At 41.1% G+C, this 20,411-nt stretch overlaps 1 protein-coding gene across 11 annotated transcripts in view; it reads right to left on the bottom strand.

Moving 5' to 3' along the window:
- LOC117939147 (dystrophin-like) overlaps positions 1–20,411 on the bottom strand; it is a 359,537-nt gene that overhangs the window by 216,212 nt on the left and 122,914 nt on the right. For all 11 annotated transcript variants that reach the window (XM_034864183.1, XM_034864184.1, XM_034864186.1 and 8 more), the window contains 6 exons: positions 18,577–18,773; positions 10,728–10,856; positions 8,781–8,876; positions 7,701–7,799; positions 4,657–4,838; positions 1,853–2,003 (listed from right to left, as the gene is read on the bottom strand). In XM_034864183.1, the coding sequence (XP_034720074.1) occupies positions 1,853–2,003; positions 4,657–4,838; positions 7,701–7,799; positions 8,781–8,876; positions 10,728–10,856; positions 18,577–18,773 (854 nt within the window). The remainder of the gene's footprint in view (positions 1–1,852; positions 2,004–4,656; positions 4,839–7,700; positions 7,800–8,780; positions 8,877–10,727; positions 10,857–18,576; positions 18,774–20,411) is intronic.

Genomic DNA, 20,411 nt, shown 5'->3' with positions numbered 1-20,411 from the left:
TGAGCTCTACAAACCCCTTCAGTCAGGATTCAGACCGTATCATAGCAGAGAGACCGCCCTCATCAAACTCACAAATCACAGTCTCCACTGCTGACTCTGGTCACATCAGCATACTCATTGTCCTCAACCTCTCTGAAGCCTTTGACACAATCTCCCATACCATTCTCCTCAACCACCTATCAGATCTCCTTGGTATCACTGGCACAGCTCTCTCCTGGTTTCAGTCTTACCTCTCACACAAGAAGCATTTTGTCACCATTATCAACTCCCGTTCCGATCCAGCACTAATCAACCAAGGCGTGCCTCAGGGGTCTGTGCTTGGACCCATGCTCTTCACCATCTACATGCTCTGCCTTGGTCAGATTATTAGACAACATGGTCTCAGTTTCCAATCAACACTGAATAAAATCTGCATCTCCAACGTACCAGTAACATTTCTCTATCAGGTAAAGTAGTACACAGGAAGTCAGTAATGTACAGTTGAGTTGATTTGGGGGCCTTCTTTATAATATTTTGGGGTAGAATACATTGGTTCTGGAGAAAGCTGCAAGCAGCAATATCACAGGCTAAGGTTTACATTAATTGAAACTCTGGACTATATGCAAGCTAAAATGCAATGGATTGACATTAACTTTTGATTAATTATTACATTTAAAACGATTAGCTGGACATTCTGGGCAATATCGATGCACATCTCTGAGTAAATAATAACTTTAAAGTATTCAGTCAAGCCAAAGTGTAAATAGTATTTTACAAAAACTGACCTGCGACCCTTTCATGCATGTCAGTCTCCCTCTATCCCCCCTTAATGTGTCCTTCTGTTCTTTGAAAAAAAAAGCCCTAAAAATGCACCAAAAAAATTAACGTGAAAAAAAGGTGCATGTTCTTGACCTTGTGTATCATATCTTTTGGTTGTGTCATATCCTTTATACATTCTGACTAACAAAGACAGGTTAAATTTAACCTTTTCCCATAAGAATGTAACACTGAAAGGTGCTCTGAGCCATGTCACACATGTTTTAGGCTACAACATTTCACATTAGAGTTTGTCACTACAGCAAACATCTCCTCACTATCTGCAAGCTGCCTGTCCCCAGAACACGCTGTAAAAAACATCTCCTCACTATCTGCTAGCTGCCTGTCCCCAGAACACGCTGTAAAAAACATCTCCTCACTATCTGCTAGCTACCCGTTCCCAGAACACACTGTGAAAAAAATCTCCTCACTACATGCGTGCTGCCTGTCCCCAGAACACACTGTAAAAAACATCTCCTCGCTGTCTGCTTGCTGCCTGTACCCAGAACACACTGTAAAAAACATCTTCTCACCAAAATAACATGATTGGTTCCACACAACGCTCTTTGGCAAGTACACATCACTACTTTCATTAATTTTGGGGTATCATATTCAATTTTATAGCATTTGCTAAATAAATTTAAGTGGTTGCCAAATAGTATTGAGTAAAAGTTGACATATTCCAGTCTGTGATTATCCATCAACATACATTCCTTTAATTTTAGTCGAAATAATTCCTAACCCAAACATTAGGTATACTTTCCTATAAATGAGGTTCATTGACCATAAATTCCAAAAATAACTGCAAAACTACAGTTATTAAGTAAGTGTTACGTAGTGTTGAAACCGTCCAAAAAGTGACAAACATTGAAAAAAAGCGTCAAAAGTGTTGAAAAAATTTACAACAATTTAAGAAAAAATTTAAAACATTGATTAAAGAGCTTCAACAAAAGTGTTGCTTTTCAATTTTATAGGAAAGACAACACAATGGTTAAACGTTAAACTCGACTTGCTAGGCCACAATTGAAAGACAGGCCTCAGGCCAGCAGCTGCCAACCTTGTGCTCTTCAACTTGGTGCTTGATGTCCTCCAGGTCAGGACCCAGTGGTTGGGCCCCCATCCTCCTAATCCGTGCCTCCGTTACATCCAACCACTTTGTGAGCTGCTGCAACTGCTGGTGCTGCAGGTCCATCAAAACCTCGTGGAGTCTGGGGGTAAGAGACAGTTCAGTGAGCTGTCATTGAATGTTTATACTGAATAGGATAGCCCTCTTCAAACAGACTCTAGCTCAGGAGCAGTTCAGAAGGGCAGATGAGGTTCTAGTTAAACATGCTGATCCCCCAAACAGTGACTACTGCTGATTTAAATGGGAGGAATAATAAGAGCCACCTATCCTGTTCTTATATTTATCCCTGCTTAAGAATAGACCTTTGCTGTACTGTATAAATGGTATTTGATAGTCCAGGCCATGTCTGCACAGCTTTGTGCTTGAATCAACAAGATTATCAAAGAAGATAGCTGAACAGTTAATTAAATTTGGCTTGATGTCATTGGAGTCACCATCATTAAAAAGGCTGCTTTTCTTTGTATCCATGAATGTTGGCTGCTGTAAGGATCTTCATTGTGTAAAAAGAGATCAAAATGTATTCATAGTTGGAAATTAATTTTAAAATGAATCATTTGTCATTGGCGAATACATTGTGTCACACTTCTCCCTAAGTTCTTTGACCTTTGTCAATGTCTCCTGGTTTATATTCCAAAATTCTTAAAGACCTTTGACTCTATGGGCCCTATCTTGCACGCAGCGCAGCGCAAAGCCCGACACAAGTGTCTTTGCTAGTTGAAGACCGACACAGTTGTCAATATACCGTCCAGTTCCCCCTGTGCCCATCTGTGTGCCCATAGGCGTACTGGTCTTAGAGGGTGGTGTGTTCTGGTGTTTTCTGGGCGTATTGCTATCTTGATGCAGCGGGAAGTTATTGCGCCATTGACCAACAAAAACCTGGGGCGTTTCTCAATATGTGTTCTTTTATGGACTTGTGTTCTTGTGTTCTTGTGTAACGTCATGTTTGGTGGCCAAAGTACTGACCCAATACACAAGTTAGCATCTGGCCAAGAACACTTTAAGTCCCCGGATGTGATCTCGACACGCCCATTTTACCGAGGATACATCGGATGGTGACTTGTGTGAGTTTGGCCGGGCCGGTATCCCAGCATTCAATTCGGGTGTAAAGCTCGATGGTTTCCGGTACACAGATTTTCACAATTTACGTCAATTGGTTGATCAATAAATTTTTAAGCATTAAGCATTTTACAAAAATCGATAACGGAAAAAAGTTGAATGCAAAGTTTGCAAGTAAAACTTTGCATATTGCAGCTCGACTACAAACATGGCATATCACCTAAAAACGGTAAGCTAACTTGTCTGTGTTAGGTTGTCCTGTTTTGAGTAGGCTATATGAACATATCAGAATTGGCATATTTCATAGATAATAATCGCTTTATAACTACCCAGTTGTAAACCCACTATAGGCACACCCACCCGCAATGACGGTAGGGTTCCCCAGACACACCCAGAACCCGCTGGATGTTAAGCCTCTTCCATCCAAACGCAAAAATAATATCACGGAAGGAATTTTCAACTTTATGGCTCAGGATATGAGGCCCATTGCTGCTGAGCAGTGGAGGGCTGAGGTTAGAAGAACTTGTTGATATAAAGCGCCAGCCCGCCACACCATCACGCATGGACTAACCAGAAAATTTAATACAACACAGCGGGGCACTGAGCTTGACCACAGATATGTTTAAATATACAGTATACATTAAAGTGGACGTGCCGTTTGTGTTTAAGAGTAAAAGCTCTATATTAACAGTCTATTCGTGTCTCAGCTGCAAAGCCGAGCTCCTATGTTCAGCCGCTCCGTGCGAGGACATGCACAGTGCGCTGACGCAGCGCTATCAGAGCCGACAGACGAGTTTCATTTTGTTGTAAAATAATTAGGTCAAAAACGATTTAATATACTGCAAATAGCCAACTGCGGGACAGTGCAGTTAATTAATCTAATGTGTTTTTTCCGCCCCCCCAGTCAATTTTTATTTGAAATTTCACGACTTCAGTCGACCAAGATTTTCTTTGGTTTATTACAGCCCTAGCACACACACACGCAAAAGATTCAAAAGATTACGAATAAAATATGATGGTGCAAATCTGCGATCATAATAGCAATGCACCAAGGTACTAACGCACCTGGCTTTCAAAGGGATTGGGAGATGACACTCTGATTGGTTTATTGCAAGTTACGGCCAAAACACACCTATGATTATTGAAGACATTAAGCACAACCCTTTTGAACCATGCGCCCGGCGCACCGACTAGCTTAGGTGGATTTGGACAGGTCCTAAACACACCTTCGCCAGGCTCTATGTTGTCATCATATATTTGGAATACATAAGTTTCTCAGATTGTCATAAACCCTCCATTCAATAAACAAGACTAAGAGTTGACAGCCATGCTAGTGGTACTTTGAACAAAATGCTAAAATGCTCATAATGACAATGCTAACATGATGATGTTTGTTGTGACCGTCTTGTCGTGATAGCATGCTAACCTTAGCACTGAACACAAAGGATAGCTGAAGTTGACGGAAATGTCTTTAGTTATGCATGTATTTAATCATAAACCAAAATATTGGACAAATCTAAAATTTTGACATGATGATCAAAGTTGCCATAACTGATCCTGATAGAAACATGAATATCCATATCAAATTCCTTGGCAATCCATCCAGCGGTTTTTGAGATGTGTTAGTTCCAACCAACAAAAAGTCTAACCTACAAAAACCTTTGACTGAATGTTTCTACCTGCTCTGTCGCTCCATGCTAGCCACTCTCAGGTGCTCCCAGCGGGAGTTCAGGAGGTTCATCTGCTCCCTGACTTCAGAGTCCTCCTCTTCACTCAGGTTCCCCTCCCCCAGGAGGGCGGCGCCGGCCCGGAGTACCCGCCCCACGCTGCCTTGGTGGGTGGTCAGCTCCACCATGTACCCCTGGTGAGAGACAGAATAAAACGTTTTACACATATTCACAATGATTCTAAAAGAGGGGTGTCTCACATCACTACTCCCACTAAATGACCCTCATTGACTTTAACTGCTCTCAAAATAGCTTTCCACCTCACACCTTAGTGCTTAATCAATTTCCTCAGAGCGGTTGACTCTTAAGATCCTTGTAGGGTCTCACACAGGAAAATGGTCAGGGTAAATTTAATTTTGAGAGCATAAATTAAATAGGAAGCCAGTGGTCCTGTAAGTCCACATTTATCACAGTTCATTCAACACTTACAGTTAGCTTTAAAACTAATGCACAGTGCTATGTCAGCTCTGCACGTCGACTTTAAAAGTCACGGATCAATTCAATATCAGTTGAAAACACAAGAATCTTTTACTACCTAGGGGAGACCAATCTTACTATTTGTAAGAGCCAGAGATTCTCAGAATGGCACTGGCACCTCAGTAGCAAGCGTGTGGAAGGAGTCAGATAGGTGCTATAGTGTGGCATTCGTTTGGCACCTATGTAGGATCTGCCGAGTTGAGTGGCACCACAGTGGCAATATGTCCGCACATTTGGTGTAAATAGAGACATGGTGGATGTCGGGCTGTATCCCAGCATTTTACATCCAGCGAGACAGACTACTCTGCTGCTGCTTAGATGTCACAAAATAGTGAAAAAACGAACTGCTAAAGAACAAAGGCAGCATGTTTAGCACTGCTGCCTCACAGCCAGAAGGTTCTGGGCTCAAATCCAGGAGTTTGCATGTTCTCCTTGTGTTTGTGTGGGTTTCCTCTGGGTACTCTGGATCTTACCACCTTGTTACACCACACATAAAAACATGCATGCTAGACAACTAAGACTACAGATGAAAATCAGCCCACTGGTGCATTTACAGAAATGTTGATTAATGTGCATTGTCCTAATCAAATACATAAATACTAACCAAATAAAGTACCCCAGTTGGTGCTTTATATACAAATAATAATAACATATCCTTTATTAGTCCTACAAGGGGAAATTACAACTTACACTCAGTTATTTTTACACACAGGCCTGAATTCCACTCACTTGCTTAGCACCTAAGCACTATAGGGAGAGATGTCAGATTGGGGGGGGGGGGGGTTGCCCAGGGAAAGGTGCCCAGAGCAGTTGGGGGTTTGGTGCCTTGCTCAAAAGCACCTTGGCCGTGCCCAGGAGGTGAACTGGCACCTCTCCAGCTACCAGTCCACCACCATACTTTGGGCAGTACCGGGACTTGCACTGCCGACCTTGCGGTTCCTACTACTACCTACTGCTACTGCCACCCCAAGTTAGATGATATTACACTATAGCTATTATTAGAATGTTTTTAATCCCTTTCATTTGAAAATAGACAAAATCATAACCTCTTAGGTGGAAATAATTAATAATAAGAAAAAATTAAAGCCCAACAAAAAAAACTAAAAGCCACTAACAGCAGCTAGCCTGTCCTGTCAAATTAAAACTTCTCCTGTGGGTTATCCCTGGAAATATAGCCCAACTGTTGACGGCTAATTGGCGTCTCCCAATTGCCAACAGATTGCCACGGTGGGGCTGCTCAGCTCGGCAGATTCTCGCCGGGTTTCAACTGCTAACATTCATGCCCCCGCACACAATTTATGGGTTACAATATACGCTATTTTGACATAAAAAATAAAAACATATCAATGTAAACACTGCAAAATTGAGTGTTTGTGTCTACTCAAATATGTTAAAGTGATGGTACGGAGTAATTTAACCTTAGGGTCCTTTGCACCATGACCTTGAGCCAAAACTCCCCCCAGAAGCTTTATTTCCCTGGGTCAAACATTGCCCCAGTTAGCGCTATCAGCTGGTTAGCTTAGTGCAGACGCTAATGGAACAAACTGTGTATCTCGTAAATTACCCCACTAATAATGCTCAAATTGATACCAAACTTCTACAGTAGAACAAATAGGTAATGTACTCATAAAAAGAGGGGTTGGAAATTTTGTAATTACACCGGGAGTTTACTTAAATAACACTTGTTGCTGGCTTCTGCTTTCTGCTGCTACTGCTACGGTAGTAAGACGAGTGATTAGGGGCCTTCTACAAATTACAACACCGAAAAGAGATTTAACAAAAATAAATAAGGTAGTGTCTCCACACTTACCACAGTTTTAACTTGCCTCCAATAGCAGCAGAGAGCAGAAGCCATCAGGCTTAGTTATTTAAGTACACTCCTGGTGTAATTACAAAGTTTCCAACCCATTGTTTTATGAGTACATAACCTATTTGTACTACTGTAGAAGTTTGATATAATTTCAAGCATTGTTAGTCAGGTAATTTACAAGATACACAGTTCGTTCCATTAGCGCCTGCACTAAGCTATTCAGCTGATGACGCTAACTTGCCCAATGTTCAAACCAGGAGAAAAAAGCTTCTAGGACGTTGTTTGGCTGAAGTTCATGGTGCAAAGGACCCTGGTGTGAAATTACTCCAAACCACCACTTTAAGTTCCACCAACAGGAATTGAAAATGCACTCAACCTTCAACAAAGAAGAGATTGACTCTCAAAACTTCCCTTGGTGGTAATTTAATTCAGCAATTTAGTTTATGGGAGAATTATGTAGTGTGCATGTGTTATTTCCTTACTTTTTAGCAAATGTGACTAAAGCTTTTCCATACTATAAAAAATAGATCTCTTGTTGTAGTAAGGTGCTTTTCTGATAGGTGCTGTATCATGGATAGTTCATCCTGTCGGGTACAATTTAATATTAAATAGATGCTATGTTTCTAAAAAAAAAAAAAAAAAAAGCTGTGTGAATATAACATATCACAGCATCTACATTAGACTAAAACTGCACGGGTTTGTCTCTCACCTCATGTGTGTGGAACTGCTCCTTCACCTCTTCCACATTGTTGGATATTGGAGGCTGTCCCTGGAGCCCATCTTCAGCCGACAGCAGCCATGTCAACACCTACAAATTACAACATAACATATTTGAAGGATAAGTCTGGCGATGTTACGTTTTTCTTATTATTAACAAATCCCGTAAAATGTCCAAACCAATGTAAAATGTCTCTAAATACTTTCTGACTTCACTACTCTATCTGTGGCTTCCATCCACAAGCCCATTGGTCCCCACAGTAGATGTAAACTGTATTGGAAAACTCAGAAGCAGCTTGACTTTGATGACTTGCACTGAAACGTTTAATGAACTTCGGATTGAATCCTGAATTAGGAAAACAGTACAGTTAAACCACAATGTTTTATTGTGCAACGCCGAGCCAACTTCTGAAATTCCTATCTTACTGTAGGTATATTTAAACTCATGCAATGTCAGCCTTAGGTGTGTGCATAAGCTCTCACACACACACACACACACACACACACACACACACACACACACACACACACACACACACACACACACACACACACACACACACACACACACACACACACAAACCTCTTTTTATGACCTTGTGGGGTACAATAACAGGCCACAGCCTGACAGGATCCACCCTTTAGAGACATGATTTTAACTGCTAAAGTTTTTGTAATTTTATTGTCAAAACAAAAAACACTTTAAACATCAAACACTCTCAAATAAATTTAAAACTTGAATTTTGATCCCCTGGGGAATACATCTGAATTTTTGTCCGTCCTTGGGACCAGTCATGTTATGTTTATTGGCATCAAATCAACACCACTGTTTGGCACAGCACAATTTATGACAAGCGTTTTGTTAGATTGAAACAACACAGTAGCGTAGATTCTTTAAAAATCCAAACTTTCTTTCACAAACACACACACACACACACACATTGGTGTGCATTCATTGTTGGTTTGGATCTGCACATGAGATGTGTTGACCATAAGAAAGATATAAAATACTTGTCCTTCAAATTAAATATAAGATATGAAACATGTTTTTATCACAACCATAGTGCCATACCTCCTCCAGTGCAGCCTGGTAGCTCTCCAGACTGGTGGAGCCTGGAGGCAAAGGACTGAGGCCTCGCTGTAGCTCCTCCTGGCCAGGACTTAGGAACTAAAGAGGGAAGGGATGGATGGGAGATAACGGACAGAGATGGGGCGTGATTTTAGAAAGGGATATTAGGAGAAATAGGGGAATAGAAGTTATCAGGGTTAGAGAGTACAATTGAAAAAGGTTTGAGAAGTAAACGGAATGAAGAAATGAAAGACAGTATGTTATAAATAAGAAAAAGAAGGCAGGGAAGCAAAGAGGCAGCATGAAAGAAAGGTGGACGGAAAAGATAAAAAGAGATGAGGAGAGGCCTGTTAGTGTTAGCCATTACCGATGCTGACAAGCAGCTGGCCGTTGTCCAACCTCAACAACTTGTTCTCTTTCTCTCCAGGTCTCTTTCTCTTTTCTATTTCTCTCTCTCCCAATATCTCTCTTGTGTGATCACCACTGATATGGACACTAACAACTTCTCTTCTTTTTATCTCGGCTCCACGCTTCTCATCTCGCTCTTCGCTTCTCTCTGGTAATAAGGTCCTGAAAAGACACACGAGGCCCATTCGCAGTGTTGATAGCTGTCCAGCCTCATTCAGCGCCGTTTCTCTTTTGTGCCTGTTTTGTATCACATATGTGCTTGGGTATGTCTGATGGAAAATATTAACTGTACTGACAGAGTTCTCAGCTTGGAAGTAATCAAATATTAAAGTTATTTAGGTCCCTGACAGTCTAAAACATGCTCTTTATTTTAAATTCTATCTTTATGCACTGAGTCCACAGAAAACATTTTTGACTGTGGCAAACTGAGGACATTAAATTGTAAAAACCTGTGGGGAACCTTGTTGCAACGAGACAGGGTTTTTATAGTAGGTTCTGATTTACACCCTCCTTTTCAAAGAACAGTGGGTGTGCTTGAATAAAGCTTATCTGACAAATTATCTTTTCTATTTGCAATGCTTTTTAGGTGCAAGCCAAGTTAAATCGAGCACCCTGCTGTTACATTCCACAGCACAGAATATATTCCATCCGAGCAAAAACAAACTATGGGTCAGGTTTAGTTACGCAGAGCAGGGTGATTGCTTTGAAAATACATCTTTACATTTTGAAATGTCATGTGGAATAACAAGGACATATAAAAAAAACTACAAGACGAGTGGCTGCACAGTAACTCTACTGTAGGTGCTGTTGTATTTAATGGCGACAGATAAGAAACAGCATTGCTGCTCAGTTTGTGTTTGTGTAAAGGCAGTAATTCATAGAGTAACCATTTTATTTATTTAGGTAAGAGCTTCAGTTTTATAATAAGATAAGCTAATTGACTCCTGATTGTATGTTCATAGTCCTCAAAAGAGTGGAATCAGTCTTGTCATATAACTGTAAATAATAGGAAATTTGCCAAATTTTGATTCTTATTATTATTCACCTACATTGGCTTAAAATTTGCTGTTGTATCACTACTGATTAAACAGCCCATAAGCACAGTTAATATCCCTTCTGATTAATAATTTGTTTAAATGAATATGTGGCATTAATAGCTTAATAACACTGAAATACATTTCAAACCATGAATTATATTAAAGAGCACTGTGACAGATAGGAGCAAAACGTCCAACTCAACAAGTCACATTGTTTCAAATCCAGTCATAAAATATGTTTTTTCTTTACCACAAGTAAAACAAATTCTGACATTAATTCTGCAGGTATAGCAGGTGTAGCATAAAGCATACTACAAATTAAACAGAAAATAATAACATTTACTGTATTTATACAGTATATAAATACATAATCAAAGACAATGTATGCTGGGCATTTTTTGTAAATGACGCAGACCAACAAGGGCAGACAAAACAGGTGTGCAGCCAAAACATGCACACATAAATGGACATTTGGCATGGAGTGTTAGCCCTGTGAGACACGGACCTGATCAGTAAAACGCCTCCTCTTTTGCTCAGGCGACTTGACATATGCAGCCTGGGTGTAGGCATAGCTTTTATAGCGAGGCTGAGGGGAGGGACTCCGCACTCGGCCTTGAGCCACACTCACTGTGATCTGAGAGAAAGATGTAGAGATAGAATAAGACAGAGAAAGTATGAGGCAGAGGAAGAGGGAAAAGGAGTTGGCAGGAGAGGCCAGAAAAGAGAGGAAGATAGCAAAAGAAAGCCAAAAGGATGCAAAACATAAAGCCAAAAAGATCCAAAAGCCAAATTATACAGATGAAGAAAAAGCAGAAAATGAAGGGAGTGAACGAAAGGAAGGGGGTGAAGGAAATGCAGAAGGCAGGAGAAGTGACAGGAGTAAACGGGGAGTGAGTAAAGATGAGAAAATATGAGAAAGAGAAAAAGAAAACAGAAGAAAAAGGAAACATGAATAATCACACATAAGCTCTGTTTCCATCCAACTGTCAGACAAATTTTAGGTAAACTTTTTGAAAAGGCATGAATAAAATATAAAATGCCGCTTATGTGTGTCTCCATAGTGTCAAAAAACACATTTACAAGACAAATGAAAAGTTTCAAAACTTTATATTGTTTTAAGTTATTAACCTAGATTTCAGCAAAAGTATCTTAATGCTCTCTGAAGATCAAACAGAATTACTCCAACAAAGTGAACTTCATGTGGTCCAGAAAGGTAGTGGTGGACTCATAAAACTCAACGTCACTATATGATGTACTGTTTTAAAATTAGACTAAAGCATTTACTTTACTTTAGGAAAATGTACTTAAAATAGGCAGGAACAAGACATTCTTACTTTTTTGAATGAAAGAATTAAAGGTTTAGTTCCAAAGCAATATATACACATTTGCTCAGTTTCCTGACTTTATTCCTGTTCACTACTTGTGCAGAATACTACTTTTGTGCAACAGTGCTCCTGTTAAGCAAAAGATCCTGGATGGAAACCTGGCTACGGATGCAGACATGAGAAAGGGCAGAGGTAGACAAAGAGAGAACAGATGTGTAATGAAAAAGATGTGGACAGAATGAAAAGACAGTAGCACAGACTCAAAGCTGATGTTGTGAGCAGCTCCTTTTGAACAACCCTCTGGGCCCTATTTTAACGATCTAAATGTACAGCATGAGGCTCACGGTGCAGGTGCGTTTAGGGCTTGTCCAAATCCACTTTAGCTGGTTGTACTTAATGTTGTCATTTATTCATAGGTGTGTTTTGGGCGTAACATGCAATAAACCAAACAGTGTCATCTCCCATTTCTTTTAACCCTCATGTTGTACTTGCGTCAAATTGACCCGTTTTCCTATATCAATGTTCTTTTTAACTACCCAATTATAATTGCCCAAAATAACATGATTGAGTCCACACAACAATCTTTGGAAAGTAAAACTCTCTACTTTCATTAATTTTGGGGTGTCTTATTCAATATTATAGATTTATATAAAGAATTGAAGTGGTTTCAAAAAAGTTTTGAGTAAAAGTTGACATATTCCAGTCTGTGGTTATCCATCAACATACATTCCTTTAATTGTAGTCTAAATAATTCCTAATTTCTGCTTTTCTAACTCAACACATTAGGTACAATTTCCTATAAATGAGGTTCATTGACCATAAAATCCCCAAATAAGTGTGAAACTAAAGTTAATAAGTTAGTGTTACGTAGGGTTGAAAACGTCAAAAAAAGTGACAAACATTGAAAAAAGCGGCAAAAGTATTGAAAAAGGGACAAAAACGTGACAGGAAGACAACACAAGGGTTTATAGCCAGGCGCGTTTGTACCTTGGTGCTTTGCTATTTTGATGGCAGAGTTGCACCGTAACATTTTAATTTTTAACCTTTTGCATGTGTGTGTGCTGCTGTGTGTCTGTGTGTGTGTGTGTGTGTGTGTGTGTGTGTGTGTGCGCGTGTGTGTAACAAGCACAGTGTGCGTGCGCTGTGCACAAGCCTAGGTGCATTTTACTAATGCACTGTTAAATTAACAATGAAATCCTGCGTTATTGACTTTAGACCAAGATAGCAATACGCCCAGAATGCACCTGAACACAGCACCCTGGACAGAAAACAGTGACGTGGCAGAGACATTTGGTGTCAGGGAGACAACCGTTCATCGCTGTGTACTGTGTATGTGGTGTGCAGAGCCATATGGTTCTAGCTGTTTAACCTATTCGCAGTGGAAGGAGCACTTTGAGGAACTCCTAAATCCAGCTGAAATGTCCTCTGTGGTAGAAGCAGAGCCTGAGGATGATGGAGAATTATCAACAATTTCCCTGGTGGAGGTCACTGAGGTACTTCAACAACTCCACAGTGGCAAAGCCCCAGGGATTGATAAGATCTGTCCAGAGATGCTGAAACCTCTGGGTGTGGAGATGCGGTCTTGGTTGACACACCTCTTCAACATTGCATGGAAGTCTGGGACAGTGCCTAAGCAGTGGCAGAGCGGGGTGGTGGTTCCCCTCTTCAAAAAGGGGGACCAGAGGGTGTGTACCAATTACAGGGGTATCACATACTCAGTTTCCTTGGTAAATTCTACTCCAAGGTGCTGGAAAGGAGGGGTCCGCCGAATGACAAACCTCGGATTAAAGAGTAACAATTCGGATTCCGTCCTGGTCGTGGAACAACGAATCAGACCTTTACTATCACAAGGATCCTGGAGGGAGCCTGGGAGTATGCCCAACCAGTCTAGATAAGGCGTATGACCGGGTCCCCCAGGAGAAAATGTGGGAAGTGCTGGGGAAGTATAGGGTGAGGGGATCCCTTCTCAGGGCCATCCAATCTCTGTATGGCCAAAGCTAGAGCCGTGTCCAGGTTTTCGGCAGTAAGTCTGACTCGTTCAAGGTGAGGGTTGGCCTCAGCCAGGGCTTCTCTTTGTCACCAATCCTGCTTGTAATATTTATGGACAGGATATCGAGGCATAGTTGGGGTGGGGAGGGGTTGCAGTTCAGTGGACTCAGAATCTCATCCCTGCTTTTTGCTTATGATGTGGTCCTGATGGCATCATCGGCCTCTGACCTTCAGCACTCACTGAATCGGTTTGCAATCGAGTATGAAACGGCTGGGATGAGGATCAGAACCTCTAAATCTGAGGCCAGCAGGAAACCGATGGAGTGCCTTCTTCAGGTAGGGAATAAGTCCTTACCCCAATTGAACAAGTTTAAATACCTTGGCGTCTTGTTCGCGAGTGAGGGGACCATGGAGCAGGAGATTGGTTGGATAATCGGAGCAGCGAGTGCGGTATTAAATTCAGTTTATTGCACCGTTGTGACGAAAAGAGAGCTGAGCCAGAAGGCAAAGATCTCGATCTATCGGTCAGTGTTCGTTTCTCCATTCAAGGTCTCCAAGAATAGGTCTCCAGAAAGGTGACATTCTGTGTCAACCTCCGCAGCCCGGGTCTGGTCCGTTGAGGCCCCTGACTTTGACCGCCACCCGTGTGGCAGCACACCCAATCCCAGCGGTTCCTCCCACATGTACTGGGCCCATGTGATGGAGAGAGAGAGGTGCCAGATAGATTTTTTGGGCTCCGTGGCAAACCTGGCCACCAGGCGGTCGCTGCCGAGCCCTCCATCTGGGCCTGGCTCCAGGTGAGGTCCCCAGGCTTCCTCCGGACAGGGTCACTCTATCTCTTCCTTGTTCACTTATAGGGTTTTTAAACCTTTCTTTGTCTGGCCCCTCACCTTATGCCACTTTGCTATGGGAGACCCCACCAGGAGCACAAAGCTCCCGACAACACAGCCCTCAGGTTCACAGGGGCACACAAACCTCTCCACCACGATAAGGTGATGGTTCCCGAAGATCACAAGATGATTTCAAGATGATTTTTTAAAATGAGTCCGCTATAAGACATTACGTGAGCCGCGAACACAGTTTTGATGAAGCCTTTTAGATATGGTTTACACTCAGTTGTGCAGCTTTTGTCCTGTAAGTGGTTTGGATGGGAATCAAATGGAAGGAGGATGAGTGTGTTTTTCCTTCTCCTTTGTGGTTGTGGCTTCCAGTCCTACTTCTTATGTGTATTAAAAGGCACTATATTAACAAAACTATTTGGACATGTTAACCCTATGTAATTGCTGAACATCTCTTCCCCAAACCATGGGCATTGATCTGCTTCTCTTACAGCCTCCGCTCTCCTGGTTTCAGTCTTTCCACCATATGTTGGAACCTGGTTACAGGGATTTGTTCCCATTCAGACACAAGAGCATTTGTGAGGTCCAACACTGATGTTGCATTATATGGCCTGGCTCACAGTCTGCGTTCTAGTTGTATGACTGAAGTAAAGGTTAGGAATAAGACACACATATCAAACAACTAACACTAACTAAATGTGAAGTGTAAAAGTAACATTTAAGAGCACTTCTCAAGTGATCACATAATTAATGGCATGCATGCCCAGACAGGAACAGCCATTCAGACAAAAGGATTTACCATACCTTCAATATTTAAAATTATACATTTTGCATCAATAACATTTCATTCCTCGCAACCAATTATATTTTGTAGAATTACTCCGGAATTTTTTTTTCTTCAAGTTTTAGAAGGTGTGTACTCACCTCAGGCTAGTCCTAAATAACTGGAGCTCTGGACCAGAATTTGTTGAAGTTGTTATTGTGCCTAACCAGAAACAGGATTTCACCTGAAATCACATGGCAGTTACAGGTTCCACATTTTTAAACAATTGAGCTCTTATTTTGCTCAATTGGACAAATCCCTCTTAATTGACTGATTCTACCGCTTTCTTGACATTACCAAGCTGCTTTTTCTATGACAGCTGGGTGAGTCAATGCATCGCTAAAACCAAGTGAACCATTCACCACAGACAGCATAAAAGTTTAATCTCTCGCTGTCTTGACTCTTTCTCCCCCGCTATCAATCTCCCTTCTCACCTCCATCCCGTCTCTCTCTTCTTCTTCACTTAACCTGTCATCATCTCTCTGTCTGTCTGTCTTCCTCTTCTGATTTACCCCTCACTGTTTTCCACTTTCTTTCAAAGTGGATTAGATGTGTTTTATGCTGTAAAGAGCAGACAGCCAGGGGCGACCCAGCCCTGGATCAAACAATTCCTGGCAAATAACTCTTAGCTTTTGTTTTCACCTGCTCCAAGCAGTGGATGGGGGGGATTTAGTGCATCAGAACACCTCAGATAATGTTACAGAAAAGTTGACTTAGTCTAGTTTTAAGCAATTGTCTCAAACTTTGGATTAAGTCATTTTTCCATCTTTATTTCCATGAAAAGCTTTCTTCCTCCCTGAGTCCCAGGTGGTGGTAGTATGGTTTTGATGTAAGGAGTGGTGTCGCTGTGATGATGACAGATGAGGGACGAGGCGGATAATAGCCGCTGTCAGTATTTTTCCCTCGTCTTTCCTGTCCATATCTTGTTTTATTGCCATCCGACTTGTTTCTCGCACTCCCTGTTTGTCGGCTGCAACGTTTCCCCCCTCTCCACCACTTCAACTTTCTGAACATCTACAGTATATATCTTTACACTTCCTCTCTTTGCCCTCTCATCTTTTCATCTAAATCCACACCATTCTTTTTCATCTTTCTCTCTCTGACTGATTCCTAGAAGAATAAAGCCTGCGGTTTCCCTTCTCTGTTAAAGAATGATGGGGTGGAGGTGGGGGGGGAGGAGTGGCCATTAAGCTGAGGGAGATAATAATATTACCAGCCATTACTCCAGGAAGCTCACTCCATCTTGCTGCGATGCAACACGATAGCATGACACTGACCTCTTCTTAACTCGGCTCTAAAGGTCAGCACCAGTGCATCTCTTTTGTGACTCGAGATTTGGTCGTATTTTTTTTTTACAGCACTTTCATCCAGTTTCTGTCTCAATTTAGCGGTCAATTTTCATTCCGAAGTTCACAATTTTCAGGTGGTGAGTGAACAAATAAGTTAGGAGATTTCTCTATACAGAAAGGTGACTACATCTTCCAGCATGCCTGGCAGGGCCTGGGGGTCCCCAGGAACATCTGCATACCTCGCTGCCTCTGACACTCTAACCTGAACATCTGCTACAAAGATTTATCAGCAAAAGAATTCACAGATGGATGGCGATTGGGTTAATGCTGAAATTAAAGTTTAATTTAAAACTCAGATTTGGTAAAATAAATTGTCTGCTATGTGTGTGCAAGTTCTTAAGATGGTCAGTTATATCACTGATGGACGTTTAATGCCAGAAAAAGCATAGCATCTTAAATTTACTATAGAGCAAACTGAATACACAAGTATATAACTAGATGTACTGTATGTTATTGATACCTATCTTGTATAGCTAACAGTTTATTTTGAATGATCTACATCAGCCTTCAACTGCAAATATGGTATGGTACTGCTTTTTTTTTTTATTCAATCAGCTCAAGGCATAGATAAAATTGTAATTTGAATTCTGCTCCACAAAAAAAGATTGACGTGAAATTGTATTTTTTGTGTAATACAATTTCTGGAGCAGTAAAGCGGAAAGGTTATTGTACTGTGGCATATAATTGTTTTGCCTCGCCGTGCCAAAATACGTGAATATAACCATAAAATGTACCTTTAACTTGCAGCAATTACTTCTCTTTATCATGCCTTGTCCTCTGCTCCGCCAGGACAATCTGTTTTTCGGTACCAGTGAGAAGTAAATATGCTCTCAAACTATTTGTTATCCAATTTAACATTAAAAAGTAGAATCCAAACAGTGTTTCTCTTCTAAACTATGCTTGTGAGCCGGTGTGGCTGCTGATTAGCACCTTAATTGTATTTTGCAGAACCACAGGGAAAGAGGGAGATTCAAACCTTCCTCTAATGTTTGTTTTTTTATTGCTTGTAGAGATCTAAAAAATGTAAGTGTTTCCACAGTAATGCTGTTACCCGGACCATCATTATCAACTGTATTCTCAAAGATCTCCGTATCTCTGAAGAGTTTCTTTGTTTAATTCGATTCAACTCTGAGGAACTGAGTGCAGGGATCATCCTCTCTGAATCTTAATCCGCTTCAGTTTTACTCAAATGCAAACAGAGAAAGGGTTCTGTTGGGAATTTGATAAGCCCAATAAAGTGGCAGGTTGGCAGGATAGGTTTTGTTGATGCTTAGAAGGAGCGCAACCTCATTTCGCAACTTTGGTAGATAATCATACTCTGGAGCTGATAATATGTAGTGTACAAATCGCTGCAGTCATTTAGTTGTTTAATATGCAAGACCAAGTGAGTGTACATAGCTGAGCACAGACACAATGCATGCCATCTTAATATTATCACAGCGCAAAGCCACCATGGCAACAGTAACACTAAACTGCACAGACAAAATGACAAGAAGCATTGGAGTAAAGATGCTTCTATCACAATTTAACTAGTTCCCATGATGACTGACAGGCGGGTCAATCCAACATGTGTTACCGCAGAAACAACTATGGCAACAGGATGCCATGCTTTTATAACAAAATCTAGGGCTCATTAGTTTTGCTTTCCCTCCTTCCTTTCCTTTCTGGTTTCCTAGTGAGATTGCAAAATTTGCCTGACAACTTCACAGATGCTGCAATGGTGGGACAGGAAGTTTGGTCTTCACCTAATGTGATGCGTGTCTGTCGAGAAGAAGTTCATCATGCAGCTTGTAGGACATGAAGCTTGGAAGAAAATCTGCCTCAAACTAATCTTACTCTTTGAATATTCTCAATAATTGTTCCAGAGAAAGTCAAAAAGAACAATAAAAGTGAGCCATAACAATGTCACATGGTAGCCTTAGTAACAGCAACAGCACTGTTAACATCCAGCGATGGCACGGAGGACCAAAACAACATCTGCATGTGTGCATGCGATTCTACCTATGTATGTGTGTGTTGTATGTCTAACCTGCTGGGAAAAGCGCTGCTGGGTCTGGATCTGGTAGCGCTCCTCTGTCGTCACCCGGGCAACGTTGGTTATAGCTGCCCGCGGCAGCATCTCCACCTCCTGGATGGCTTCCATGGAAATGCTTTGGGGAAGAACTTGGAAGAGTGATGTCACGTACATCATGACACTCTTTTTGTCAGGGTGAGGCACCGCCACATCTGAAGAGCAGGAAGCAAGGACACATGCAGTTTACCGTCAGAATTCTTTGTAATTCTTTGGTGGCTGGTTTCAGACAGAAGTACATATAGTAGATGAATGTTTTTAGGGGAGCCTTAAACATAGAACAAAGTAACATTCACATAAAGAATTAAAGAAAAATGAATTAAAAAAAACAAACAAAAAAAAAACACAAATACACATTTAATACACACATAAATCATGATCATGGAGGCATGGCCCCAGAGGAATTTATGATTCTTTCATCAAATGACTGTAAAAAACAAAATTCCACAAAGAAGCACATAGCCCGGCATTTTTGAAAATATACAAATATACAGAAAATATACATGTCAGTGGGATGCTAACGGCGGGTGATGGCGTCGCAGCATTAAAATAGCGCCATGGGAGCTACGCTTAGAGAGGAGAGGCTGACCCCCTTGGTTTTGATTGAAAACCTTTTTCTTGTCAGGAATCTACACAGGCAATTGACAATAGTGACATCTAATGGACAGACAAATGTAATAATAATAATACCAATAATTATAATCATCTTTATTGGTAGAGCACTTTTCAAAAACAAGTTACAAAGTGCTTTAACAAGTGTAGCGAACGCTCTGTCCCCTTTAGTTTTCAGTTGAGGCTCTGGAACAGATAGCAGACCTCTGCCCGAGGATCTCAAGGTGTGTGCTGGTGTATATGGGACTAAAAGGTCAGAAATATAACAAGGCGAGAGGCCATGAAGAGCTTTAAAAGGGATCAATAGAATTTTAAAGTAAATTCTAAAACATACTGGGAGCCAGTGTAATGAGGCTAAAATAGGAGTAATGTGGTCATATTTCTTTGTTCTGGTTAAAAGCCTGGCAGCTGCGTTTTGGACAGAACTCTGGACAAATGTACTGCTTGTCAAATTAAAACGGAGGCTAAAGTTGCATTGTTTGCATGATAAAATGTAATCAAGTAATCCTCAACAATGTAACTGTTATCTGATTACACATTATTTTTAATTGTAATCTGGGTTGATTATAGTTACTTCATTTTTGTAATCTGATTACGTAATCCAGATTATATGTAAACCGTTACTACCAAACCCTGGTAATCCAAGAGGCTGCAGGATGATGCAGTCCTTTTTCTTTGTGCTCGTGAATACCCGTAGGGCACTGTCAACTCTTTGTATTTCCCATAGCATCAGCGTGTCAGCCTGCCCTTAATGGTACCGCTAAATTGAGTCAGAGCAAAGTTTTCCTACAGGTGGAAAAGAGATATAACAGAGGGGTGATTTCAGGAAGGGTGGCCAAGAGCATGTGGGCCAGCCAGTCAGCCCGGGGCAAAACTAACAGAGACGGATCACAGCGGGGCCGAGACACAGCAGATAAATGAATGCCATAAGAAATAAAGAGAAGATGGGAAAAAGGGGTGAGCTGAGGGAGAGTAGAAAGGAAGAAAGACAGACAGACAGAGAAAAAAATGGAGTGCTAATGAACAGAGTGGTGTGTAGAGAGTGGTGATGGTAGGAATAATAGCCACGAGAGAAATGGAAGATCACAATGGAAAGAAAAAGAAATGGAGACAGAGAAAAAAAAACAGAAAAAAATGAATGTGTATCCAGAAAGATATGTGTGTCAGATAGATAGATAGAT

This window comes from Etheostoma cragini, chromosome 24 (genome assembly GCF_013103735.1).
Source record: "Etheostoma cragini isolate CJK2018 chromosome 24, CSU_Ecrag_1.0, whole genome shotgun sequence".
Classification (NCBI taxonomy): Eukaryota; Metazoa; Chordata; class Actinopteri; order Perciformes; family Percidae; genus Etheostoma; species Etheostoma cragini.
This window is presented reverse-complemented; position numbering and strand designations above follow the sequence as displayed.